General features: G+C 44.1%; 4 protein-coding genes across 7 annotated transcripts in view; all 4 read left to right on the top strand.

The window, feature by feature from the left end:
- LOC309719930 (uncharacterized protein) overlaps positions 1-18,075 on the top strand; it is a gene marked incomplete at its 5' end in the record, with an annotated part of 24,727 nt that extends 6,652 nt beyond the window's left edge. The window contains 2 exons of the mRNA XM_082556358.1: positions 8,048-8,248; positions 17,991-18,075. Of these exons, the coding sequence (XP_082412484.1) occupies positions 8,048-8,248; positions 17,991-18,002 (213 nt within the window). The 3' untranslated portion in view covers positions 18,003-18,075. The remainder of the gene's footprint in view (positions 1-8,047; positions 8,249-17,990) is intronic.
- On the top strand, positions 13,448-14,493 carry LOC309721073 (uncharacterized protein). Its single transcript, XM_082558431.1, has one exon. It carries the CDS (start codon positions 13,491-13,493, stop codon positions 14,397-14,399), a length of 909 nt encoding a protein of 302 aa, XP_082414557.1. The 5' UTR covers positions 13,448-13,490; the 3' UTR covers positions 14,400-14,493.
- On the top strand, positions 16,473-17,564 carry LOC309721074 (cytosolic arginine sensor for mTORC1 subunit 2-like). The gene has a single exon (XM_082558432.1). The coding sequence runs from the start codon at positions 16,527-16,529 to the stop codon at positions 17,097-17,099; it is 573 nt and encodes a 190-aa protein (XP_082414558.1). The 5' UTR covers positions 16,473-16,526; the 3' UTR covers positions 17,100-17,564.
- Positions 17,842-27,066, top strand: LOC309721070 (uncharacterized protein). Of its 4 annotated transcripts, XM_082558419.1 has the most exons (11): positions 18,085-18,169; positions 23,184-23,339; positions 23,918-23,968; positions 24,227-24,535; positions 24,622-24,796; positions 24,899-24,982; positions 25,085-25,230; positions 25,427-25,510; positions 25,629-25,810; positions 26,169-26,393; positions 26,479-27,066. In XM_082558419.1, exons 4-11 carry the CDS (start codon positions 24,237-24,239, stop codon positions 26,874-26,876), a joined length of 1,593 nt encoding a protein of 530 aa, XP_082414545.1. In that variant the 5' UTR covers positions 18,085-18,169; positions 23,184-23,339; positions 23,918-23,968; positions 24,227-24,236; the 3' UTR covers positions 26,877-27,066. The 4 variants fall into 4 exon arrangements, with proteins under 4 accessions (XP_082414542.1, XP_082414545.1, XP_082414544.1 ...); XM_082558416.1 differs by lacking the exon at positions 23,184-23,339 and having other exon boundaries at positions 17,842-18,169; XM_082558418.1 differs by lacking the exons at positions 18,085-18,169; positions 23,184-23,339 and adding an exon at positions 20,978-22,374.

The raw sequence follows: 27,066 nt of genomic DNA, 5'->3' as shown, positions 1-27,066 counted from the left end.
GAGTCTCCTTTATTTGAATTTGGCCACCGATGCATGAGCATAGCCTGAAGAAGGCACAATCCAGCCGAAAGCTAGCGCAAGCCATGCATCACTAATAAAAATGTTTTGTTTGTTATTTTAGTTTGTTATTTTAGTTTGTTATTTTTGGGGGAGGTTTATTTAAATTTTATTCATTTTCATGCTTATTTATGGCCTAAAAAACAAATTTAAAACCTAAAATTCGGATTTCATGAAAAACAACACGGAGACGAAAATCATTGGAAAAATATAAACTTTATTAAAAGCACAATTAAAAAACAGTTGATTAAAAACTTCAAACGCAATTTAAAAACAATTTCAAAATACCTGTAAGAAAAGCAAAATTAATACAATTTGATTAAAAACAACAATAATAAAAATACGGTACTTACCTGGAAGCCTAAATTAGGAAGGTACTTACCTGATTCGGAACCGGAGAGTAACGGACACGGAAGACGGAGTGGCAGACGTAGTGGGTCTTGGGAAGGGACAGTAAAGTATGGCCCGTGCACTGCTCCCGCCCTCCTCGTGCAGGGGGGAGCTTCATTTTCCCTAACTCCAATCTTACACAATGGCCCCAGCATCACAGGGCATCTCCTGACATTAAAATCTATCCTGATTTCTGTTGTTTTTCCCTCATCTCTGAGCCGCTGAGTGTGAGTGTGTGTGTGTGTGTGTGTGTGTGTGTGTGTGTGTCTCTCTCTTTTACACAAAAAACACATGTCAGTTGTTAAGGAAAATGTTATAAAACACTTCTTCAGTAAAGACTCAGAGAAGAGAAACACACAGAACTTCTTGCTAGCAAGGGCAGCCTCCACTCTAAGAGACTCCAGTGAGAGAACTGCCCCGGTCTTTATTTTATACTCCATTGAGCGTGTGTGTGTGCGTGTGTGTGTGTGTGTGTGTGTGTGTGTGTGTGTGTGTGTGTTGACAGAGAGAGACAGAGAGAGAGAGAGAGAGAGAGAGGGAGAGATACAAAGGAATGTAATTCAAATTTTGCACTTCAGACCTTACAGTGTGTGTGTGTGTGTGTGTGTGTGTGTGTGTGTGTGTGTGTGTGTGTCTGTCTTTTACACAAAAAATGCACTTGCAACAACTTTAATATGGAATGTACTGGACTTCCCAGCTAGGCGCCCTCCTGTGGATGACAGGTGCAATTGATTGTCAAAAGCAGATATCTAACAGCTTCTGACACTTTGTACCGCATTGAGCCAGCAGAGGGAGCCCCCCTGGTTCAATCCCAGTTGCACAGCAGTTGTGACCAGCTTCTGTCTGTGTGCTTTGGTGTGTGTGAGTGTGTGTGTGTGTGTGTGTGTGTTGACAGAGAGAGAGAGAGAGAGACAGAGAGAGAGAGAGAGAGAGAGAGAGAGAGAGGGAGAGATACAAAGGAATGTAATTCAAATTTTGCACTTCAGACCTTACTGTGTGTGTGTGTGTGTGTGTGTGTGTGTGTGTGTGTGTGTTGACAGAGAGAGAGAGAGAGAGAGAGAGAGAGAGGGAGAGATACAAAGGAATGTAATTCAAATTTTGCACTTCAGACCTTACTGTGTGTGTGTGTGTGTGTGTGTGTGTGTGTGTGTGTGTGTCTGTCTTTTACACAAAAAATGCACTTGCAACAACTTTAATATGGAATGTACTGGACTTCCCAGCTAGGCGCCCTCCTGTGGACGACAGGTGCAATCCCAGTTGCACAGCACTTGACCAGCTTCTGTGTGTGTGTGTGTGTGTGTGTGTGTGTGTGTGTGTGTGTGACAGACAGACAGACAGACAGACAGAGAGGGAGATTCAAAGCATCAGGACCAGGAGATGACACACTGCTCCAAAGGCCTGGTTCTGCTGCCTCCTCCTCCACCCACCTGCTGCAGACGCTTCTGTGAAGGGAAACTGCTACATGTTATGTCACCGATCCCTGCCATGCTGCGTGTCTAACGACCCGGCAGGGCCTGCTGAGTACAGTGGTGGTGGAATCGGCCCGATCGGACACTCCTATCTGCCACTTTGACCTTTTTATTCCGTCAAATTTGGACCCATTTACACCAAGTCCAGAACCGTTGGTGCTATCGACATGGGGTCTTCACCAGGGTGTCCGGAGCACCCCGAAACCCCCCCCCGTAGACACAACTTTCATCCCTCTACGACACTTACTTTCCCAGTTATTCCATTTTATTCCGTCAAATTCTGGCTATTACCCCCTAACCCTAACACTAACCCTAACCCTAACTCTACTTCTTTCCTGGAAATTAAATCTTAAACCTTACCCAAGTACTGGATCTGAAGCCCAAGTAATCCTAATCCCAGCTGAAACCTAAAGCCTAACCCAAAGTCACATCTCCTTTCTAAATTTACTCCCCAAGTCGGGTTGAGTCCTCCCCAAGCAGGGTTGAGAGTGTAGTATTAAAGCCAAGTCGGCATTGTAGTAGCCCAAAATTCGGAAGAGAAAGAGGTCAGATGTAGGCCAAAAGGAAGGGTAAAGGGCAGAGGTCAAGAATTATTGGTGATCATATGCATTTTTTGTTAATTTTGTTTTTTGTATTTATCTGGATAATGAACAATAGAATATATTTTCTTTTATGTTAAATTATGATCTTCCATATTAATCTAAAGATTGTGAAGACGTTTTTGTCAGTTTTCCTTTTTTTCACAGTTTAATATATTGTACTTCAATGACTTTTGTTCTGCAACTACACTTTGTCAAAATGAAACTTAATTTAAAGCAAGAAAAAAAAAGGCAGAGGTCAAGAGAAGGGAAGAAAAGGATGATGAAAAAGGAAAAGTCAAAAGGGGAAAGAGGAGAAGACTGGAAAGGAAGAAAGAAAGAAAAAAGGAAAAATGAGAGCCAAAAAGTCTGGCAGAATTGGAAAAAAGCAAACAGCTAAAAAAAGATATTACAAGAAAGCCAAAGAAAGCCAAGGAGGCGGGATCAGAGGGGAGAGTATAAATAGGAGCCTCAAACCCAGTGCTCTTCAGTATGCCCTCGCCTGAGGAAGAAGAAACAACTTCGAAACGTCGCGACAAGGGCATACTCATTTAATTTTTTCAACTTTACGTTAGTTTGTTATTTTAGTTTGTTATTTTTGGGGGATTTTATTTCATGTTTTAATTCATGTTTTATTGATTTTCCTTAACAACTCAAATTAGAGAGAACTCAAAACAAAATTAAAAACCACACAGAAAACAAATTGGGATTGAAAACACTTTATTGGAAACAAGCCAAAGTAACGGAAAAATTGGGAACCTGCAAAAAAAGAATACCTACCTTTGCAAACCTGTAAAAAAAGAAATATTGGAAACAAGCCAAAGTAACGGAAAAATTGGGAACCTGCAAAAAAAGAATACCTACCTTTGCAAACCTGTAAAAAAAGAAATACTTACCTTTCAAATTAAAAATCAATTATGGAGGTAGAGGGATGTGAGGCTGCGGACCATCGGGGTTGATGGCCCGTGCACGCCCTGTTCCTCCTTCGGGAGGGACAGGTTCTTTTCTTCAACCCTAACCCTCCTTCTACCCTCGTAGGAGGAATCAATTCCCCTACCCTAACCCCTAACCCTAACCCTAAAAGACAAGAAGGAACAAGTGACACAAACAAGAAAAACTGGAAAGGATATAAAGGAAGGGGGTGCCATTAAAGAGAACATAAGAACACAGGACGGGATGTCTAAAATGCAGGGGGTGCCATGTAAAAGAAAGAAAAAAACATAGAGAAAAAAACAAATGAACCAAGGGGTAAAGTTGAAAGACGAAACACAGAGAAAGATAGAAAAAGGGAGAGTCACGTAAAAACTGAGAAACAGAAAAGACAAAGAAAAGAATTAGAAAAAAGAAATGTCTGGAAAAAAAAGGGGCGGAGACAGCCCAGTATAAAAGGCCCTGAGTGGCAACAGAAAGACAGAAACAGAAAAGAACACAGAGAGACGTTGGGCCAGCCTGAGGAAGGCTATACCCAGCCGAAACGTCGCGATGGCCCAACGGCAGTGCACTACACCCGCTAAGGGTAATTTTTTGAATAGGGGGCACCATTCCCAATCCCATTGATGGACCGTGCACCTCAGGCTCCGGCAATAGCCGGGCCTGGTCTTACCTCAACACCCGTCCTACCCCCTGCTGGACCAGCGCGCACCTTTAGCTCTCCCGCCGTGTGCTTCGGTGGGGGATTGGCTTAGGGCCATCAAGATGGAGCGTTACGAAGACAGTTTCCTTCAGGCTGGCTTCAACTCAGTGGACCAGCTGGCCCCAATCACCACACAGGATCTGCTGCACATGGGTGTGACTTTGGCTGGGCATCAGAGGAAAATCCTTTCCAGCATCCAGACAATGACCTTTCAAAACAAGAGCACTGCAACTGTGACCTTCTAGCTGACCTGCCTCTTATTCTGGACATGACACCAGCACACAGGTGCTGCCAAGTACTGAGAGCACTCTGGATCCTCTTTCTGTGAGCCACTTTGAACACGGACTCGTAAAAGGGATTGGCGACTTTATTCGTGACCAGAAAAAATAGGGAGAAAAAACTATGGTGTGAACTGTTGTGCAGAGATTGGCAGGTCTCTGCCACACAGAGGGACCAGGTGATGAAGCTGTGCGGACTGACTGCTTCTTTATTTTTTTGTTCTTTTGTTTGTTTTTTGCAGTTTGTGCTTTTACATCCACCCAAGATTTGGACTCAGTACATGTGGTGAGCAAAGAGGAACAGCGGACCAGAGTTTACACAGTTCTGTATTGTCATGTCATTACAAAAAAACAAAACAAAAAAACCCAAACTGGTTTGTTGTCCCAAAATGTCACTTTGATCTTTCACCAAAGGAGACAAAAAAGACGAGAAGAAATGCCAAGATTTTTAGTTTTCGTATTGTTGTAATTATGAATGGGAACCGCTCTCGATGCCGACTACGTTACTTCAGAGACACCTTTCACATCAAAACGTGAACATTTTAATGTGAGATTTTACATTTTGTTGTTCTTTCTCCCCCATTTGGAAAAAAAGAAAAAGAAAAAAAAGAGGAGAAAAAAAGAAAAAGAAAGAAAGTACTCCGCCGAAACGTCACGTGGGCCCCGAGCTACTTCACCCAAGATATGGGCAATTTTTTGAACACCCGGGCAGGGTCTCCATCTTCCTGCCCCCGTTGATGGACAGTGCACCCAGGACCCTTTAGGGGGGCCTGCTTTACCTCATCCCTAACCCTAACCCCCCTAACCCTCGTGGGGGTGGGAGATGCCCCTGCCTGAGGTCCAAACTCTAACCCTAACCAGGGGGGGTTTGAAACTTAAACCTTAGAAGGAAAAAAGCCCTAGGGGAGCCTGTAAAGGAAGGAAACAAAAACCCTAGAGAAAAAATAAAATAAAAAAATACTTACCTGTAGAAAAATTAAAAAATACTTACCTGCCGCTAAACCTGTATAAAAGGAAAGAGAAAAACACTTAAGAAAAAAACCTGTAAAAGAGAGAAAGGAAATACTTACCTGTCCTAAAAACCTGTATAAAAGGAAAAAGAAAAGCACTTAAAGAAAAAACCTGTAAAGAAAGGGAAAAGAGAAAAAATTAAAACAAAGAAATACTTACTTGTTGCAAACCTGTATAAAAGGAAAAAAGAAAGGTCTTACCTGACAGAGTCACAATTAAGCCGGGCCAGTCTGAAGAAGGCACTACTCCGCCGAAACGTCACGTGGGCCCCGAGCTACTTCACCCAAGATATGGGCAATTTTTTGAACACCCGGGCAGGGTCTCCATCTTCCTGCCCCCATTGATGGACAGTGCACCCAGGACCCTTTAGGGGGGCCTGCTTTACCTCATCCCTAACCCTAACCCTCCTGAGTTCGTTCATTATGAGAAGTGTTTGTAAAATTTGCCACAGACGTCCATGTGATCAACAACAGACACACGTGATTCCCCTTCGTGGTCTAAACCAATCAGAGATAGTCAGGGGCGGGACCTCTGTCCGTGGTCCAGCTGGAAGTGGAGGTGGATATAGACAGGTGAGTAGCTTGAATGAAGCGATATCGATTCATTAAATCCTGAATTGAATGAATATAAATGTGTTTTACCAGAAACGCCAGAATCTCAGGTTAAAGCTCACAAAACTATTTCAACAACAACCAGCAAATGAGAGCAGGAAACGCATTCCACACGAAGACGTAAACAGAGCGGACCGACGCATCAGAATTAGCTTAGTCGGCGTGGGGGCTAATATCATCCTTAATTCCTTCTTACTTTTGCTGTTTTGCTTCCAACACGATAAAACCCACAGTTCACGCACAGCGAGCTGTGCGTGAACTGTGAGAGAAACTTCAAGAAAAGTTTCCCATCTCAAACATGTGTTTTCTGCATTACTCATTCGCTTATTACCCATCAGTCTACCGTTGTTTACAGCGCTGGCGGCCGCTGTCTTTTCTTTCCTTTGTACTTAAATGACGTCGGATAAGAAAGCTTAATTTCTGCTGTTTAATACTGAAGAAATGTAAACTTTTTCAAATTAGGTATAATTGCAGAATATTTTTAAGGTTATCTGCTATAAAATCCATGCCAGGAAAATCTCCTTTATGTTTTTTATTTTATTTTATTCTCAGTTACTTTGACACAACGGCATGTGCTGTGATGGTCACATCTCTGATAAAGTTTAGTGTCAGTACTGATAAATGATCAGAATTATAAGATCTCTCACTTTCTGAGTAAAAATTGCACCAAATCGAATCTGGACCTTGTGAATCGGAATCAAGTGGATTATAGAAATCAGTGATGATACACAGGCCTTGTGAATATCCTAGGACCGACAGAAGTGGATATAACTGACCGTGGGCAATGAGAAAAGATGAAAAGAACGATTGATAACTTTTTTGTCAAGTTAAGGCCTGATCGATCTGAAATTCATAGCCAGTGCTCTGACAGGGAGCCATCAATCTTTGAACGCTGATTTGGGTGCGCCCAACTTTTTTTAATAGTGTGCATAAGAAAAAGCCAGAAGAGGGAGCACCTCTGGTTCAATCCCAGTTGCAAAGCAGCTGACCAGCTTCTGTGTGTGTGTGTGTCTCTCTCTCTCTTTTACACAAAAAACACATGTCAATGCGCTTGCAAAAACTTTAATATGCAAAGCACAGGACGTCCCAGCTGGTCGCCCTCCGGTGGACCACAGATGCAATTGCAGCAGAGGGAGCCCCTCTTGTTAAATCCCAGTTGCACTGCAGACCTCACAGTGTGTGTGTGTGTGTGTGTGTGTGTGTGTGTGTGTGAGTGTGTGAGAGAGAGAGAGAGAAATTAAAAAGCAATGAAATTCAAATTTTGCACTACAGACCTCACTGTGTGTGTGTGTGTGTGTGTGTGTGTGTGTGTGTGTGTGTGTGAGACAGACAGACAGACAGACGGAGAGAGGGAGAGAGAGAGAGATTCAAAGCACTGTAATTCAAATGTTGCACTGCAGACCTCAGTGTGTGTGTGTGTGTGTGTGTGTTTGTGTGTGTGACAGAGAGACAGACAGAGAGAGAGAGAGAGACACTTGCTGTGGATTTAAAAATTTAAAAAAACACACAGAAAACCCAAAGAGAAAAAGAGGCACAGAAGTCGATTTGTACCGCGTTGAGTTGCAAAGCAGCTGACCAGCTTGTGTGTGTGTGTGTGTGTGTGTGTGTGTGTGTCTCTTTTATACAAAAAATACATGTGAGTGCACTTGCAACAACTTTTAATATGCAATGTACAGGACTTGCCAGCTAGGCGCCATCCTGTGGACCAAACATGCAATTGAAAGATGTTATTTTCGCCGGTATAACTCCTTCAGACACTTTGTACCGCATTGAGCCAGCAGAGGGAGCACCTCTTGTTCAATCCCAGTGGCACAGCAGCTGCTCTGCTTCTGTGTGTGTGTGTGTGTGTGTGTGTGTGTGTGTGTGTGTGTGTGTGTGTGACAGAGAGAGAGAGAGAGAGAGTGACACTTGCTGTGTATTTAAGAAACAAACGCTCAAAGAAACCAAACAGAATGACACAGGCAGAAAGACACTGTTTTATTTTGGTAACCAATGATGCATTTCTTCTCCCCTTGTACAGTGCACCCTGAAGCCGTGTGTGGACCAGGAGATCAGCAGAACAGGAACCACAGAGCGTCAGCGGCAGACATCCAAGCTGCACAGGGCACACGCAGCACCAGGCAGAATTAATGACGTCCCTGATCCACAGCTCAAGCCCAGCCACCCGCTGCCTCCTCGCCGCCTCCTCCCGGGACCTTCAAGGACCACCCACCAGCCACTGGTACACATTCCAATCTTACACAATGGCCCCAGCATCACAGGGCATCTCCTGACATTAAAATCTATCCTGATTTCTGTTGTTTTTCCCTCATCTCTGAGCCGCTGAGTGTGAGTGTGTGTGTGTGTGTGTGTGTGTGTGTCTCTTTTACACAAAAAATACATGTGAGTGCACTTGCAACAACTTTTAATATGCAATGTACAGGACTTGCCAGCTAGGCGCCATCCTGTGGACCAAACATGCAATTGAAAGATGTTATTTTCGCCGGTATAACTCCTTCAGACACTTTGTACCGCATTGAGCCAGCAGAGGGAGCACCTCTTGTTCAATCCCAGTGGCACAGCAGCTGTACTACTCATTAACGGTGCTGTTTTTGACCATCCTTTGATGACACATTTGTGCTTGACAAAAACAGGAGCTGCCTCCTTATATTTGAGGTGACAACAACTGAGTTTGTACATGGCAAGGGGAATAACAGCAGAGGTAAAGACAGTGAAGATGTGATTGGGAGAAGGAAGCCAAGATTTAGTTGGAAGACAAGGTTACATTCTACATACTGTTGCTCAACTTTCTACTCTTACTATCTTTTTTGTTTGTTTTTAGTAGACTGCTCTTGTATTTTTATGCATCAGTTATGAGGTATAGAAAACTTTGAAGAACAAAAGAGCACGAGCACACAAGCTTGTATTGTTTTTGTTTTGTATTGGCACGGCAGTTTAAAAAAAAAAAGAAAAAAGGAAAAAAAAGAAAAAGATCCATCTGCGTATCTAATTAATGCTTTTTCAAATTAAGACATTTTGTTTTGTTTTTTCCTTTTTCTCAGTACTTGCCTGAACTGCATGGTGGTAAGAAGTAGTTTTTGGAGGAGTAAAGAAGGTTGTTGTTGGGCTGGTTAGCTTTGTCTGTCTTTGGAATTTTCTTACAGGACACCCAAGCATAACTGTAACATTTGGGGGCTTCGTCCGGTGGTCGAGAGAGGGAGTGTGGAGCAGGGAAATTATTTTACTGCTATTGTTAAATAATTGTCATCATTACCATTGCATTAATAATATAATCTGGAGTTTATATTGCATTCAGGGGTTAAACAGTGTCTCTTTCAGAAAGACTGAGTTGCAGGCTGACAGGAAGTTGTATGCAGAAGTGAAAGCAGGAAGTTATTTTGAGCAGCAGGCTAAGACGAGGCTTTAACAATGTAACAGATAGCTTTAAGAAGGCTTTAAGGTTTTATGCACACAGGTATTAAATTAACTTTGTATTCCAGGTGCAGTTATAACTATTTTATACATATTGCATATCTGTGCTTATTTGAGTTGATGTTCAGGTTCTTTAAAGGTCTTAAGCTTCAACTAGTGAGAGTGTCTAGATGATCCATGCTGAGGGAAAACTAGAACATAGAAGGAATTGCAATACATGCTTACAAAACACTTATATATCAGATCATTTTATATTAAGGTTTTAGTAGAGGTTCTTGGTTAAAACATTTATTTAGTAGAAGACATACACATAGTCTCAGTGAGCTTCTGGTCTGGTAAAAGGTCAGAAGTGCAACAGGTGAATTGAGAAAGAGCATTTGAGGACGAGACACAGATAGTAGGTGAAGAGGTGACACAAAGAGCATGTGAGGTCGTGACACACACACACATGAGTTAAATTTATTTAGAGGAGAGATTACTCATGTCTGGTTGTAACTGCAAAAGTGTCTCGGTAAAAGAGGAACCGTTCCTTGTTGTCTCGGCAAGAAAGAGGAACAAGACAAGAACTGAAAGGTAGACAGGAAGGGCTAGCCATGAAAATAGAAGATGATTTTCTGGGTGAAAAGTCATGATGGTGTTGATCTGATCTATGTATAAAATGTACCGGTGACGCATGAAGGGGCGTCAGTAAACAAACCCTGATGCTATAAAATATCTGTTCATGCTTTGATTAAGTCGAGGACTACTGGCTGTCTGCGTACAGAGTGTCTTCCCACACGTGTGTTCATTAAAATCATTGTTGGACCAAGATCCTCTGGACCATGGGTGGTGTGTACTCTCTTTCCTCAATTTTGAACCTTAACATTCTAGGCGCCATCCTGTGGACCAAACATGCAATTGAAAGATGTTATTTTCGCCGGTATAACTCCTTCAGACACTTTGTACCGCATTGAGCCAGCAGAGGGAGCACCTCTTGTTCAATCCCAGTGGCACAGCAGCTGCTCTGCTTCTGTGTGTGTGTGTGTGTGTGTGTGTGTGTGTGACAGAGAGACAGACAGAGAGAGAGAGAGAGAGACACTTGCTGTGTATTTAAAAAACAAGCGCTCAAACAAACCAAAGAGAACGACAGAGGCAGAAAGACACTGTTTTTTTTGTGGTAACCCATGAGGTCTTGCTATCGAATTGTACAGTGCATCCTGAAGCAAGGCCGAGCAGATGACATAGTGCTCCACAGGCCTGCTTCTGGTGCCTGCTCCTGTACCAACCTGCTGCAGAAACAGAAAAAGACAAGAAGTCACGTAAGATAAAACAAAGAAAATAATGTAAATACACACGGAAAGGATTTAAAGGAAGGGGGTGCCATAAACAAAAGTACAGTGAACAAAGGACGGGATGTCAAAAAAGACAGGGGGTGCCATAAAAAGATAAAGAGACAATCCTAATAAATGTATCTGACTCCAGCAATTTGCACTAAAATTTCTAGAAAGCTGGTTTTCTTTCTCCTGCTCGCCTTGTCTGAATATGGAGTAAACACAGAAAGACAAGAAAAAACAAGGGGAAAACAAAGAGAAAAATAGTAAGAAAACTAAAGATATGAAAGACAAGAAGTCACGTAAAATAGAAAGAAAAGCAGAAAAAGAAAAAGACAAGAAGTCAACTTAAAAAAGCCCAAGTGGGAGGAGCTAACAAGAGTATAAAAGGCCAAGAGAGGCAAACAGAAAACAGAGAGACAAAGACAAGACACACTGGGTCGGCCTGAAGAAGGCAAAAACATGCCGAAACGTCGCGAACGGCCCAGTGAATGCTAAATGTGCACTAAAACCCTAGATATGGGCAATTTTTTGAACCAGGGCAGGGACACCACCACCCGGCCCCATCGATGGCCCGTGCACCTCAGGCTACCAGCTTGCTGGTGGCCTGATTCTTTTCTTAACACCTAACCAGCCAGTGCCTCGTGGGGTTGGGGGTGCCCCTGCCCTCTATCTTACCCTAACCCTAACCACAGGGGGGTCCCTAACACAAAAAACGAAGACAAGAAGTCACGTAAGAAAGAAAAACAAGTAGAAAAAGAAAAAGACAAGAAGTCACGTACAAGAAAGAAAGATAAGCAGAAAAAGCAAAAGACAAGAAGTCACGTACAAGAGAGAAAGACAAGTAGTCAGAAAAAGAAAAAGACAAGAAGTCACGTACAAGAAAGAAAGATAAACAGAAACAGAAAAAGACAAGAAGTCACGTAAGATAAAACAAAGAAAATAATGTAAATACACACGGAAAGGATTTAAAGGAAGGGGGTGCCATAAACAAAAGTACAGTGAACAAAGGACGGGATGTCAAAAAAGACAGGGGGTGCCATAAAAAGATAAAGAGACAATCCTAATAAATGTATCTGACTCCAGCAATTTGCACTAAAATTTCTAGAAAGCTGGTTTTCTTTCTCCTGCTCGCCTTGTCTGAATATGGAGTAAACACAGAAAGACAAGAAAAAACAAGGGGAAAACAAAGAGAAAAATAGTAAGAAAACTAAAGATATGAAAGACAAGAAGTCACGTAAAATAGAAAGAAAAGCAGAAAAAGAAAAAGACAAGAAGTCAACTTAAAAAAGCCCAAGTGGGAGGAGCTAACAAGAGTATAAAAGGCCAAGAGAGGCAAACAGAAAACAGAGAGACAAAGACAAGACACACTGGGTCGGCCTGAAGAAGGCAAAAACATGCCGAAACGTCGCGAACGGCCCAGTGAATGCTAAATGTGCACTAAAACCCTAGATATGGGCAATTTTTTGAACCAGGGCAGGGACACCACCACCCGGCCCCATCGATGGCCCGTGCACCTCAGGCTACCAGCTTGCTGGTGGCCTGATTCTTTTCTTAACACCTAACCCCATCATCAACAAAACAATAAAAAGTTGTCACAAAACCAGAGCTACAGCAGAAGCAAGAAGTCTTCCTTCAAAGTGCCTCGCTTATTTTTTTTTTTTTTTTGAGACGTGAAATTCCAAGACCCCTAACCCCCGAGAGGACGCCCCGCATGGGTTTTGGGTCTGATAAATGCACGCATACCCGGAGGGTCAGCGCTCATTTGCATGTATTAGCTCTAGGATTGCCACAGTTATCCAAGTAACGGATGAGCGATCAAAGGAACCATAACTGATTTAATGAGCCATTCGCAGTTTCACTGTACCGGCCGCGTGTACTTAGACCTGCATGGCTTAATCTTTGAGACAAGCATATGCTACTGGCAGGATCAACCAGGTAGCCCCTCAGGCGGCGGCAGCGGCGCGCACACACGCGCTCGCTCGCTCGCTCGGGGGCTACTGAGCCCTGTCGACCAGGGCGAGGCTTTCCGGACGCACGTGTGGACCGGGGCGAGGGTTCGAGAAACCGTGTTTGCCGGACGGGGCCCCGTCGCCCTCGCGGGGTGGGCAAACTCTGGGTTTGCCTACCCACTCTGCGACGAGGCCCGCCGTGGTATGACCACCGGGCGTCTCGGTCTCGCTACCGAGCGATCGCGTCTGGCGGGGGGGGGGGAAGCGTGGGGAGGACAGGGCGGGGTCCGAGAACCACCACCCCCTTCGACCTTCGCGCTGTAACCCCCGGCCAGCGCTAGAGGCGAGCCTGCGGGCCGGAGGAGCTGACCGCCCGAAGGCGCCGGCGAAGGTGCCGGGCCCGGCGGCAGCCCTCTGATGGCAGGCCACGTTTGCCAGTCGATCGGGGTGGGAGGGCACAACCCTAGAAAAAAACTTACCTGTTAAAATAAAGCCTGTATAAAGGAAAGAAAAAACTTACCTGTTAAAATAAAGCCTGTATAAAGGAAAGAAACAAAAAGGAAAACACTTATTCACCTGGGCTCGACTGAAGAAGGCACTTCTATGCCGAAACGTCTCGCGATAGCCCATTAGCTCTCAAACCCAAGACATGGGTAATTTTTGGAACCGCCGGGCAGGGTCTCCACCTCCCGGCCCCCATTGATGGACAGTGCAGTCAGGCCCTTGGTGGCCTGTTATCACCTAAACCCTAACCCCCTAACCAGACCCCCCTCCCCTCCGGCGGCCGGACATGCTGAAGTGTATCCCCCTGTGGCGCTGCAACCGCCACGTCGAGTCGGTGGACAAGCGGCATTGCAACTTGCAGACGGTTCCTGATGAAATATTTCGATACAGCCGCAGTTTGGAGGAGCTTCTCCTTGATGCCAATCAACTCAAAGAGCTACCAAAGCCTTTCTTCAGACTACTGAACCTCCGGAAACTTGGCCTGAGCGACAATGAGATCCAGAGACTCCCGCCTGAGGTGGCTAACTTCATGCAACTGGTGGAATTGGACATCTCCAGGAACGATATTTCTGAGATCCCAGAGAGCATTAAGTTTTGCAGGGCCTTGGAGATTGCAGACTTCAGTGGAAACCCCCTCTCCAGATTGCCGGATGGTTTCACTGAACTCCGAGCGCTCGCTCACCTGGCCCTCAATGATGTGTCATTACAGATGTTGCCCAATGACATTGGAAATTTGGCCAACCTGGTGACGTTGGAGCTCAGGGAGAACCTGTTGAAGTCTCTGCCCACGTCGCTCTCTTTCCTGGTGAAACTGGAACAGCTGGACCTGGGCAGCAATGAACTGGAAGTTTTGCCGGATACCCTCGGCGCTCTCCCCAACCTAAGGGAGCTGTGGCTGGACCGTAACCAGTTGTCCTCATTACCACCAGAGCTGGGAAACCTTCGTAGGTTGGTGTGTCTGGATGTGTCGGAGAATCGTCTGGAGGAGCTCCCGTCAGAGCTGAATGGCCTCCTGGCTCTCACAGACCTGCTGCTCACACAGAACCTGCTGGAGGTCGTCCCGGACAGCATAGGGTCTCTGAAACAGCTGTCCATCCTGAAGGTGGACCAGAACAGACTGACCCATCTGACTGATTCAATAGGCGAGTGTGAAAACCTCACAGAACTTGTCCTGACGGAGATAAGAAAGATCTAACCCAAGACATGGGTAATTTTTGGACCTGCTGGGCAGGGTCTCCACCTCCCGGCCCCCATTGATGGACAGTGCACTCAGGCCCCTGGTGGCCTGCTATCACCATAATCCTAACCCAGGAGGGAAGGACCGCGCATTCCTCGGTCCCCCCCAGGGGGGACGGGGCCGTAACCAACGCCCTAACCCTAACCCTAATGATGCGGGTGTCCGCGCTGAAGCTTCTGGGTCTGGGCTGCGCCAAGGTGGAGTACGCTAAAGGCAAGCAGCGGTGCCGACAGGAGGCCGAGTACCTCAGACATGAAACGGTCCTGCGGCTGCAAGACCAGCCCACAGACTCTGACGGCTCTGTGGTGTTGAGACCTGGCAACAAGTACGAGTACACGTTTGGATTCGAGCTCCCTCAGCAAGGGCAACTGGTGTCGTCATACAAGGGGAAGTTCGGCTACGTCCAGTACTGTGTCAAAGCCCTGATGGAGAGGCCGCAGCAGCCCGTGCTAGAGTGCAAGAAATGTTTCGAGGTGGAGGAGCCACTGGATGTCAACACCCCAGACCTGCTGTCTCCAGCAGGTGGCATGAAGCAGAAGAAAGTCACCTGCATGTTCATCCCTGACGGTCCCTGGGTACTGGAAGGCTGGTGCGTTCATAAAGATGGGACTGTGAGGCGGAGGAGGAGTTCAACGGCAATGCTCGCATGCTGCCGGTCGGCTGAAGTCCACCAGTGGGAACCGTGGAACTGTGGTCCACCTGTTAAGGACCAAACTTGAAAACAGGCAGAAGGTCTGAACTCCAGAGGAGGTTGGATGGAGAAGTAAAGGCACGAGTGTGGAGGTGGACTGAAATGTTGGTCGTTTGTTATGTCAGCTGCCTTCAACCTGCTTCATCGCTTATGAGTCTTCCTGCTCGTGCTCCTCAGACCAGAGATGTTGAGGCCCGATGGCACAGTGATATGCTGCATTTCTGAATAAGCTGCCCTTTCCAGAGACTCTCCATTTACAGCCACTATGACTTTGTTACTGGGCCGAGCACTGGCCTGCTGTGGCACCGTGGCTTTTTCTCATTGCACTCCAAGACTGTATTTTTACAGGACTACTCAAAAGGAAACATCCTTTTACCAGTCCACTCAGTTTGCATCGCTGTTACGAAATTGTTGGGAACACTGTTGCTTTTCAGAATCACAGCATGTAAATTTCTTCCTTAAATGTCAGTAGTGTTACCAGTGTTTGAAAAAAGTCCTTTATTCCTATATTGTTGCTTTTGACTCTCCTACTGCCCAGAAGACTCTGTTCAACTGAACAATGTTTTTGATGTGGAGATATGCAACTTCCACCAGTCACCACAGCTTGGTGACTGGTGCTAATTACTGCGAGTGCCGTCCATACCACACGCTCTCGATGGAACGCACTTTATCTGAGGATCCTTGTATCTGATCTGCAGTTGTCCCAGGCAACATTTCATTTAAGAGTTCCACTTCTGTGAATTCACAACTTCTGTTCTTTCAGGGCGCAGGGAAATCACTGTTAATGACTCATTTGTGAGAAAATATGTTTGTAATACGCTCTTGATACGTGCAGATGTTTTTGTATGAAAGCCGAGGGGAGAATATAAAAGGCGGAGCTCACACAGGAGCTCATTTTCCACTCGGCACTCGATGAGAGCACATCTCTGCCAGTCCAACTGTTGCCAGCTAACCTAGCTTACAGTTTTCTGTGTGCCACACCTGAAGAAGACCGTGTACGGTCGAAACGTTGTGTTTTTTGTGTTTATTTTTAAATAAACAGTTTTTTTTGGCACACCTTCTTTTGTTGTTTACTGTTTTTACGTGACTTTTTCCTTTCCACATTTTGGAAAGCGTTTTTTGTTCACATTAAAATTAAATAAATATTTTTTGAAGCACATTTAATTTTTTTTGGAAAAAAGAAAAGAAGAAAAAAATTCTGGACGCCATGGACGACGGCTGGACGGTGGTATGCTATGGCCGCCGCCGCCAACGTGACCGCCAAGTCTTCTGGGACGGGTACGGAGGGCCGCAGGGAGGGATGGACCGTGCACGCTCCTTTTCCTTTCGGAGAAGGGATTATCTTCCCCACCCTAACCCATTTTAGTCCTTCCTCAAATGAGAAGACGTAAAAGATGGAGCTTCATATTTTAGAGCACAGCTTGAAAGTGGCGAGTATAGAGAAAGAAGGGATCCAGATTTGCACTCACGGATTAATAAAACTCGCCTTCCTGGCCTCCAAAACAAGATGCAAGTTTTTCAGTTTGACAGAGACTCCAGAGGACTATACCATCATCGTCGACGAGGAAGGATTTAAAGAGCTGCCCCAGTCGGAGCACATCAGCGTTGCCGACGCCACGTGGGTGGCCCTTAACGTGGTGTCAGGAGGTAGCAACACATCCACTTCACAACCCATAGGAGTCACCAAAATCGCTAAATCAGTCATCGCACCACTGGCCGACCACAACATTTCTGTTTTCATGCTGTCGACGTATCAGACGGACTTCATCCTGGTTCGAGAGCGAGACCTCCCGATGGTCATGCACACTCTGTCTTCCGAATTCACTTTGTTTCGAGTGGTCAACGGGGAGACTGTTGCTGCTCACAATCTGGGGGTGACCAATGGCTTTGTGAAACCAAAACTAGTGCCCCGTCCTATCATTCACCCCTTATCCAGTCATAAGAAACAGAAAACGTACAAGTTGTGAAATAAGAAAAAGAAAAACGTACAAGTTGAGAAATGGAAGAAACACGTAAAAGCCGTAGAACTGGAAAGGACAAATGAGAAGGGGGTGCCAGAGAGGAAAAATACAGGACGGGATGTCAATAAAGCAGGGGGTGCCATTTAAAAATTAAAAATATAAACAGAATGAAAAAGTTAAAGAAAGAATAAGAAAAAGAAAACGTACAAGTTGAGAAATAAGAAAAGAAAACGTACAAGTTGAGAAATATAAGAAAGTTAAAGAACAAACAGAGAAACAGAAATATAAAGAAAAGAAAGAAAACAGAAAGCCCAAAGTGGGTGGAGACAGAGAGTATATAAAAGCCGAGACAGGCAAGAAACAGAAACAGAAGACACGTTGGGCCAGCTTGAAAAAGGCACAAATACGCCGAAACGTCGCGAAGGCCCAACGATGCGCATTGGCCAATTATCACCCTATATGGGCAATTTTTTGAACGGGGGACGTCTGCCCACTTCATTCGTCGTGAGCGTGCCTCCAAGGGGGTCCAGCGGCTGCTGGGTCCCCTTTCTCTTTCCTCATCCCTAACCAACCCTAATCATACCTGCATTTGTCCACTGGAGGGAGACAAAAACACCAAGCTCTGAGATTCAAATTTTGAACTGCAGACCTCACAGTGTCTGTGTGTGTGTGTGTGTGTGTGTGTGTGCGTGCGTGCTTTGGTGTGTGTGTGTGTGTGTGCTTTGGTGTGTGTGTGTGTGTGTGTGTGTGTGTGTGACAGAGAGAGAGAGAGAGAGAGTGACACTTGCTGTGTATTTAAGAAACAAACGCTCAAAGAAACCAAACAGAATGACACAGGCAGAAAGACACTGTTTTATTTGTGGTAACCAATGATGCATTTCTTCTCCCCTTGTACAGGGCCTTTTATGACAGGAACAGGAACCACAGAGCGTCAGCGGCAGACATCCAAGCTGCACAGGGCACACGCAGCACCAGGCAGAATTAATGACGTCCCTGATCCACAGCTCAAGCCCAGCCACCCGCTGCCTCCTCGCCGCCTCCTCCCGGGACCTTCAAGGACCACCCACCAGCCACTGGTACACATTCCAATCTTACACAATGGCCCCAGCATCACAGGGCATCTCCTGACATTAAAATCTATCCTGATTTCTGTTGTTTTTCCCTCATCTCTGAGCCGCTGAGTGTGAGTGTGTGTGTGTGTGTGTGTGTGTGTGTCTCTCTCTCTTTTACACAAAAAACACATGTCAGTTGTTAAGGAAAATGTTATAAAACACTTCTTCAGTAAAGACTCAGAGAAGAGAAACACACAGAACTTCTTGCTAGCAAGGGCAGCCTCCACTCTAAGAGACTCCAGTGAGAGAACTGCCCCGGTCTTTATTTTATACTCCATTGAGCGTGTGTGTGTGTGTGTGTGTGTGTGTGTGTGTGTGTGTGTGTGTGTGTTGACAGAGAGAGAGAGAGAGAGAGACAGAGAGAGAGAGAGAGAGGGAGAGAGAGAGGGAGAGATACAAAGGAATGTAATTCAAATTTTGCACTTCAGACCTTACAGTGTGTGTGTGTGTGTGTGTGTGTGTGTGTGTGTGTGTGACAGAGAGACAGACAGAGAGAGAGAGAGAGAGACACTTGCTGTGGATTTAAAAATTTTAAAAAACACACAGAAAACCCAAAGAGAAAAAGAGGCACACAAGTCGATTTGTACCGCATTGAGTTGCAAAGCAGCTGACCAGCTTGTGTGTGTGTGTGTGTGTGTGTGTGTGTGTGTGTTGACAGAGAGAGAGAGAGAGAGAGAGAGAGACAGAGTGAGAGAGAGGGAGAGATACAAAGGAATGTAATTCAAATTTTGCACTTCAGACCTTACAGTGTGAGTGTGTGTGTGTGTGTGTGTGTGTGTGTCTCTTTTACACAAAAAATGCACTTGCAACAACTTTAATATGGAATGTACTGGACTTCCCAGCTAGGCGCCCTCCTGTGGACGACAGGTGCAATCCCAGTTGCACAGCACTTGACCAGCTTCTGTGTGTGTGTGTGTGTGTGTGTGTGTGTGTGTGTGTGTGTGTGTGTGACAGACAGACAGACAGAGAGGGAGATTCAAAGCATCAGGACCAGGAGATGACACAGTGCTCCAAAGGCCTGGTTCTGCTGCCTCCTCCTCCACCCACCTGCTGCAGACGCTTCTGTGAAGGGAAACTGCTACATGTTATGTCACCGATCCCTGCCATGCTGCGTGTCGAACGACCCGGCAGGGCCTGCTGAGTACAGTGGTGGTGGACCCAGGCCCTCTGCACCTTCCTTTCTCCGATTGGGACCGTTTTGTCCCATCCTTTTTGGTCCGATTCGCCATATCTCCAGAACCGAAGAAGCCATCGGCGTGGCCTCTTCGCCACAGCGTCCGGCACCCACCAAAACCCCCACCTAGACACCAACCTAACCCCTAATTATTGCTAGTTATTTTAATTTTTACCTGTCGTCTTGTGTTCCAGTCGGTCGCAGCAGCAGTGTGTTACCAGTCGCCAATACTCTCCTCTTTAGTTTGAGAAGTCTCCTTTTGTATTAACTATGCTTTTCCAAAAACGTCTATCTTTGTGTACACGTTGAATGAATGTTAATGGGAGACCAGTTCTTTGGGGGGTTTTTTTGGGGTTTTTTTGTGGACAATCCTTGTCAGTGTTGGAGGAGGACTGTGAAGGACGACCGTTTTGCTCTCCCTGACATTTCGTATTAATGCTGGTCAAGAACAAAAATGAGAATGACACTGCTGGAAGTTATCACATCACTATAGTTTCTTTTAATAAGCACTTTTTAAAACTTTATATATTTATAATGCAAGGTAGCTAATGAGTAGACATACTGAGTTTGTGGGTCTCGTCTTTATGACATGTTTAAAAAAAAAAAAAGAGAGAGAGAAAAAGATTTGACTGTTTGTCCTCAAACTTTCAGACTCTGCTTTTGTTTCCCCAGCCCCGATTTCTGAGTGAAGGTACGCGTTTCAGGATATTTCATTGAAATATTGCTCTAATATTTTCAGTTTAGTTCTGGCACAAGGCACACAACACAGACACACTGAGCTCGGCCTGAAGAAGGCGAAGGAACGCCGAAACGTCGCGAAGAGCTCAGTAGATGCGCGTAAACCCAAGATGGGCAATTTTTTTGAACTGGGGCAGGGGTACCACCATCCTGTCCCACGGTGGAGAGTGCATCTCAAGGAACCGGCGATTGCTGGTTCCCTGATCTTTTTTCAACACCCTAACCCTTTACCACAGACGTGGAGTGAGGACCCGCTGTTCACTTTCAGTCAGTACACTGAAAATGAGTTTCATCAGACTAACCACAAATGTACGACAGTCAAGAACTTCTGCAGCTCTGAGCCAAGTTTCCTAAACAGTCTGCAGTATGAGGAGGACGAGGGATTATCTTCCACAACCTAACAGTGTACAGTGACTGATCAGGCAGTACAGTTTTAGGAACCTTTTTAACTGAGGCAGGATGGCATTTTGGTTTTTAATCAGAATCTACCCTTCAGCCAGAATTCATTTAAAGAGCTGTGGGAACATCTACCTGTGACTGAATCTCTGTCCGTCAGTTTGGACACTACCTCAACCGTGAACAGCATTGTTTTTATACTTGGATCTGTTGTGCCAAAGTAGGTAGTTTCCCCTGTGCTGGGAGCACGCAGGAAGTACTGATGTTTTCATTTTGTGAAAAAGTGAAAAATTAGTATCGTTACATTACCATTCAGTTTGAGGGTTACAACAGAAAATTATGTTATTTATATATATATATATATATATATATATATATATATATATATATATATATATATATATATTTATTGGAAAAGCCGACGTAGGACAGTTTTCCAATTTCATTGTACTACTGTACTATGTATGACTGTGAAATGACAATAAAGAGTTATCTTATCTTTTCTCATCTCACGGGGTATCAGATGGGATTATTTTAATAAAACATTAACATTTTGGCTGATAACTATTTTTATTCTCCTGTAACTTTACTCTAAAAAGAGCTAAATCCTCTAAAGTTTCAGGAGTAATGCGTCATAATAAGAAGTGTTTGTGAATGAAAAATCAGCAATGTGGGATACTGTTTGTCCGTGATTTACACAGGGGGAACAAATTGTGGCAGGATCAGCCTGATATTATTTGTATCCCACTATAACTTCGTTGTATAAAGAGCTAACTTCTCAAAAATGTCAGGAGTAGTTAGTCATTATGAGAAGTGTTTGTAAACTAAAAATCAACAATGTGGGATACTGTTTGTCCGTGATTTGGACAGTCCAGCGTGTGCTCCGGACGCAGGGGAAACAAATTCTGTCGGGGATACCTAGTTTGGCAGGACACCTGTCCGAGTATCAGGTGAACTGAACTTATGGTAAGAAGTTATGACCTGCAGTCTATCTGGGTCAGATATAAACCAATTTTAGGTGGAGTTTATTTTTGTTATGCTGACTTTTTACAGTCAGTTACAATACCTAGCTAGCATGATGGAGTTTCCATACAGCTGGGCGGGTGCTTTGATGTTACTGATACCATAGTGAACTGTATTTTATTCATAAGGTTAGTTAGTAGAGTTGCCTGTAAAAAAGACGGAATCAACCCTCATTCAGAGAAAATATCACGCGTTTTGTATTAAGGTGAAAAGGAACACAGTTTGTCCCGGACTTCAGCTAGAATGGAAAAAAAGACACAAAGCTAGATTTATTCTGTCTTTACGCTGTCAGCTGCCTCTTCTCCTCTCACTCTCCCCCCTCTCGCTCCTGTTGCTACTTCAACGGCTTTTCTCGTGTTTATTTATCGCCCACTTTGCGCCAGAAAGAAGAAACCAGCGGATGTTGCGCTAAACAAGAGCAGCACGTTTAAGCTTGATCAGCTGCTGTTAGAATTTGGAATTTGATATTACTTTCTAGTATCAGCTGATGTTTGCTGGAGCCACAGCTGTAAAAGCTGCTGCTCATGATGGTTTGTATATCTGGTGAGAGGGAAACATGAAGATGAATCCAGGAGATGTCCTTACTGAATCATCAGAGCTGGACAGGTGATGGAGAAAGGTTTACCTTTTAGGTGACAGGAATGAGTTGAAGGAAAGTTATGAGCTGTTTCTGAGAGACAAATAACACCATTATTATGTTGCCAAATGATGTTATAACACCATAACATCATTTGGCACACTGACTTCTGAGGACATTTTAAATGGCACTCGCCATCAGAAAGGTTGCCTACCCCTGGTCTAGAAGAACAAAGTAAACTTCGGGAGAACGGACCAGTTAGTTTTAACAGCTCTTAAAGTAACATGAGAAACATTTTTCACCAAGAAATTCAGTTCAGTGGGTGGGTCAATGGGTCGTTCAGTGGGTCGTTTAGTGGGTTGTTCAGTAAGTGGGAAAAGTGGGCCTTTCATTTTGTCATTCAGTAGGCAAAAGGGGGTGGGGTGGGGGTGGATTCCTATTCCCACATATGTAACAAACTTGATTCAAACACTCAAAGTTAAACAAAAGAAGTTCTCATCACCTTAATATGTTCAAGTGCATAGTGTGGAGGACGTACTAAGGCCTCGAGGCACTCAGATGTAAAACCCAATATTGGTGAGGGTTTTTTAAATTTGTAAATTGGTGAGATTTGACCCGGCAACGACAGGAAGGTTACATACACAGCAAATGTCTTACACACACACACAACCAGACAGGCATGCACACAGAATGCTTAACAGTTAAAACTGAAATGCATGAACCCATCTCTCTTTGGCATGTTTATAATGCTTTTCCACAATGAGAGAGAAAGCAAAAAGAGACAGGAGCCAAAACCATCAGGTGGTGTACAGTACTGAAAAAGAACAACAGAAGGAGTATTTTCAGCGTGTGTTATTACGAGTGTTAAATGGGAATACTCTCAGTGGTGCCTCTGTAGAAGGTGCTCATAACCACACACAGGCACACACACATGATTAAACAATAAATGAAAAAAAACACACTAAAAGAGTTCAGAAGTGAGAAATCTATGAGCTGAATGTTCATAAACTGTTCATACATACAGTTATAGGTACATGAACATTTACCTATAACTGTAACTTGTGTTTCAGTGCTGCAGCCTATGACCTGCTTGACTTCCAGGTGTGAGAACCTGCAAATGTCCAGAGTCAGGAGAGACTGGGGGACCCACTTTAGCAGGGTCATCTGTGTTGGCTTTGGGACCCTTGATGATACAGGGGGACACAGTCACAAGCGCCTAAGGAAGAGTATGAGCAGGAACCAGCACCAGCTGAGAGATGGCCAATATGTAGACAGACTGTTCCCTCTTTGTGAAGGACTGATAGAAAAGTTTAAAAAAATATATATATATATATATATATATATATATATATATATATATATATATACCGATGAATGTGTGTTGTTGCTATACAGCCTGGTTATATGTGCCCCTTTTTTTACTTTGAGCACCACCTTCTTTAAAGACTGCTGCACAGCAATAGTTAATTTTTACAATTTTATATATATATATATATATATATATATATATATATATATATATATATATACACACACACACACACAAAGTAACACTCGGGAGAATGGACTAGTTAGTTTTAACAGCTCTTAAAGTAACATGAGAAACATTTTTCACCAAGAAATTCAGTTCAGTGGGTGGGTCAATGGGTCGTTCAGTGGGTCGTTTAGTGGGTTGTTCAGTAGGTGATAAAAGTGGGCCTGTCATTTTGTCATTCAGTGGGCAAAAGGGGATGGGGAAGCATACAGCTACAAGGACATAAATGTAGCCAACTTGTGATATGCTATTGCCACTCTGTTTCCGCAGGACACTGAGAGAGAGAAAGACGACAACAGAAGACAACGGTTCAATTTTAATGTAAGTACTGTTTGTTGGGCTTTTAAGTGGTTGAACATGTAAAACTTGCATGTGCCATTCTCCTCATTTTTAAAATTTAAAACTTGTTTTAAAACTTTTTTTTCTTTAAGTTTTTTTTGGGGGGTGGGATGGAAGCAAAGTTTGTGTGTGGATGTATTGTTGTTGTTCTTTGTTTGTTTTCTCATACTATCAAAATAAATTAAATTGATATGCAGTTTTTCTCTCTCACTTTCTGCCTCTCACTCTTTGTATTTACAGTGCAAACAAGATGGAGAGAAACATTGTCTACTGCCTGCTTTGTAAAAAGCCGCAACAGTCCATTCGCACACACCTGAGCAGAGTGTGCCTGAAAGACTGCACACCACAGAAATGTGAGGAAGAAGCTTCCAGAGCCATTGCTTCACAGAAGCTGTTTTCTAATGAAGGTAGAGTCTGGAACTTCTCAGAGCTCCAGGAGTACTGCAAGGATGAAGAATCTTGCATTAAACTCTGCACTCGCCTTCAAACACGTGGATTTATCATCACGAACAGTCCCCAAGCGTTTTCGACAGTTGTGCCAACAGCGAGGTATGATGACCTTATTGCCACTTCCACATATTGGATGACACATACAAACTTTCAATAATGTCTTACCTCTGTCACATTTGCAATAGGTCTGATAAGAAGGAAATTCTTGCCGTGGCCAAGAAGGATATTGAATATTTCCACGCAAGACTTTCTGGCGGTGATTGCATCCCCACATTTGCAATGACTACCTTCAGACAGTACTGCGAGGCCATCCTGATTTTACAACATGGACTGACAGGAAATGCTGTTCAAGAACTTTGTGTAAGTGCACCACCAACAACAAAAGTGCACGATAAGTGAAATGACAGCTGATGTAAGTCTGTATTTCTTTAAGCTCCAACACCTTTTTTTTTACATACACAGGTAGAGGACTGGATGGCGCGGAAAGCAGTAGCTGATGGTGTTGAGCTGAGTGGTAACTTGAAGATAACCAGCCAGGAAGAACAAGTAAGTCATTCATTCTCAGCAGCGACTCTCTTCTTGCTCTATAGGCACCTTGTGAATTGATTTTATGAGATATTTAACATTGATTCCTTTTTTTCTCTGCAGTTGTTGGACTGCTATTTTAGGAACATCCGTCCAGTGTCCTTGGAAAATCAAATTGCTGGCAGCGATGACAGGGGCAAGTTCTTCCTAGGAGAATGTGGGGTCCCACTGTCCAACCCATCATTAGATGTAAAACGCCTGAGAGCGAGGTGAGTGCTTGACCTAACTGGATCAATAGCATATTAAGAAAGATTTGTTTCTTTGATCTGACAGAGAAACCCTAACCCTGGACTCATAACAGTCAGCCACATATGTTGCTGTATGTCAGAGATGTTCGCCCCTTGTATTTTGGCTTTTTCATCTCTCTGGGCTCTCTAATTAATTTGCATGCATTAAAAACCACAGATACCTGAGCACTGAACCTGGGGATGCTATGGCTGAGTCAGCATCAAGCTCAGTAGGAGGACTACCGACACCAGGACAGGCCAGGTACACTTTTTTTTTAAAAATATCACACACTACCACAAGTCAACCTGTGTTACACGTTTCCACATTTAAAAACTTTTGATGGATTTGATGCATCCCCTCCTCTACACCTTTCATGTAGCACATCATCTACGCACCTGCCACTCCAAGAATGGGATGCCTTCCTCCAGGCCTTCCCGGTCACCCTGAATGGAGAGCCACCATCCAAACGGCAGTGTGTACAGGCTGGCTTTCCACAGCACAGACACCACTACAAGAAATGGAGGGATATTCAGCTGAAGAAAAGAGTTGGGTACATTCTCGGTAAGGCCTGGGCATGTCGTGTTAATGGAGCTGCTTCTGTTGCATTGCTTTGTTTGTTTTGTATGTATTTCAGAATGAAAATACTTTAATAATCTCTAAGAAAATTATGTGGGTTACACTTGTGTAGAGACAATAGCAGTAACAGTCTGAACTAATTAAATAATACAATACATGTAAGTATAACCCACTCAATGTTGTACACCCAAATATACACAGATAGCTCAATTATAAATATAAGGAATATTTTAAGGTACAAATACGTGATTGACTAAAATGCATATGGTTGATTTTTCATTTTTAAGCCGCAATAATCACTTGCATTATTTCTTGTACGTCGCTTTGTGACCACTTCATTTAGGTCAGTCAGTTGGCAGAAGAGGAAACCCACCTCAGCCTGCACGTGTGCAGATGGCTTTGGACAAGGAGAAATGGCACACCAACAAGCCCACTGTCAATGCCATCTTGCAGGCCTGGGTTGTTCCGCAGCCCAGTATACAAGACAACCAGTCCCTCATGTCTTCGATTGCAGAGCAGAAGTGGAAGGGCCTGGCTTTGCAAGACTTCGGGGAACGGAAGGGCAAAGGTAAAATGCACACAACATTTAGACAAATTGCAAGTGAACGTTTCTAAGAGCCCTGTCATGACCGATGGTCTCTTTCAACTTACAGGTGTGATCGCACTTATGCCTTTCCACAAAGGGGATATAGTGTGCGATTACCACGGGACATATATCACTGAAGCAGAAGGGAAACGGAGGCCCCAGTCGGGGTATCTGTTCTTCTTCAGGGACGAGTGTGACCGAGGGATGTGCATCGATGCCACTGCATTCCCCTGTGCCTGTCATCCCGACATTGACACCTATGGGAGGCGAATGAACCATTCCCGAAAAAATCCAAACATCAAGCCCCAGAAGTTTACAATGAACTTCCCTGCAGGACCTCAGGAGACAATACTTTTCATTGCCCTGAAGGACATCGCAGTTGGTGAGGAGGTGTTATGGGACTACGGAGTAACTCGGAAATCTTATGGTGGTGAAGGGGAAGACTTGGAGTGGCTGGACAGCTGACTTTCATTTTATCTGTTCTTTTCCTATTCTCTTTGCATGGGCTTTTTTATGTAGTGATTTTATTCTTAAAAAACACAGCTGTTTTTACATTGTCTTGCATGTAATTTAAATGTGGTTTGAGGGTTTTTTGTTTTGTTTTGTTTTGTTTTAATTTACGTATTGAAATAAAGTGTCATGTTTCCAAATTTCA

The sequence above is a fragment of the Aulonocara stuartgranti genome, assembly GCF_965226115.1.
Source record: "Aulonocara stuartgranti genome assembly, chromosome: 13".
NCBI classification, from domain to species: Eukaryota; Metazoa; Chordata; class Actinopteri; order Cichliformes; family Cichlidae; genus Aulonocara; species Aulonocara stuartgranti.
The sequence above is the reverse complement of the archived record's forward strand: the minus strand, read 5'-3'. Positions and strand labels throughout refer to the sequence as shown.

Bases quoted from the DNA above. Each gene is read 5' to 3' on its own strand.
- LOC309721070 (XM_082558416.1), top strand. From the start codon at position 18,078: ATGACGTCCCTGATCCACAGCTCAAGCCCAGCCACCCGCTGCCTCCTC. The intron at 24,536-24,621 runs GTATGATGACCT...CATTTGCAATAG, and splicing joins ACAGTTGTGCCAACAGCGAG to GTCTGATAAGAAGGAAATTC. The intron at 26,394-26,478 runs GTAAAATGCACA...TTCAACTTACAG, and splicing joins CGGGGAACGGAAGGGCAAAG to GTGTGATCGCACTTATGCCT.
- LOC309721074 (XM_082558432.1), top strand. From the start codon at position 16,527: ATGGAGCTTCATATTTTAGAGCACAGCTTGAAAGTGGCGAGTATAGAG.
- LOC309721073 (XM_082558431.1), top strand. From the start codon at position 13,491: ATGCTGAAGTGTATCCCCCTGTGGCGCTGCAACCGCCACGTCGAGTCG.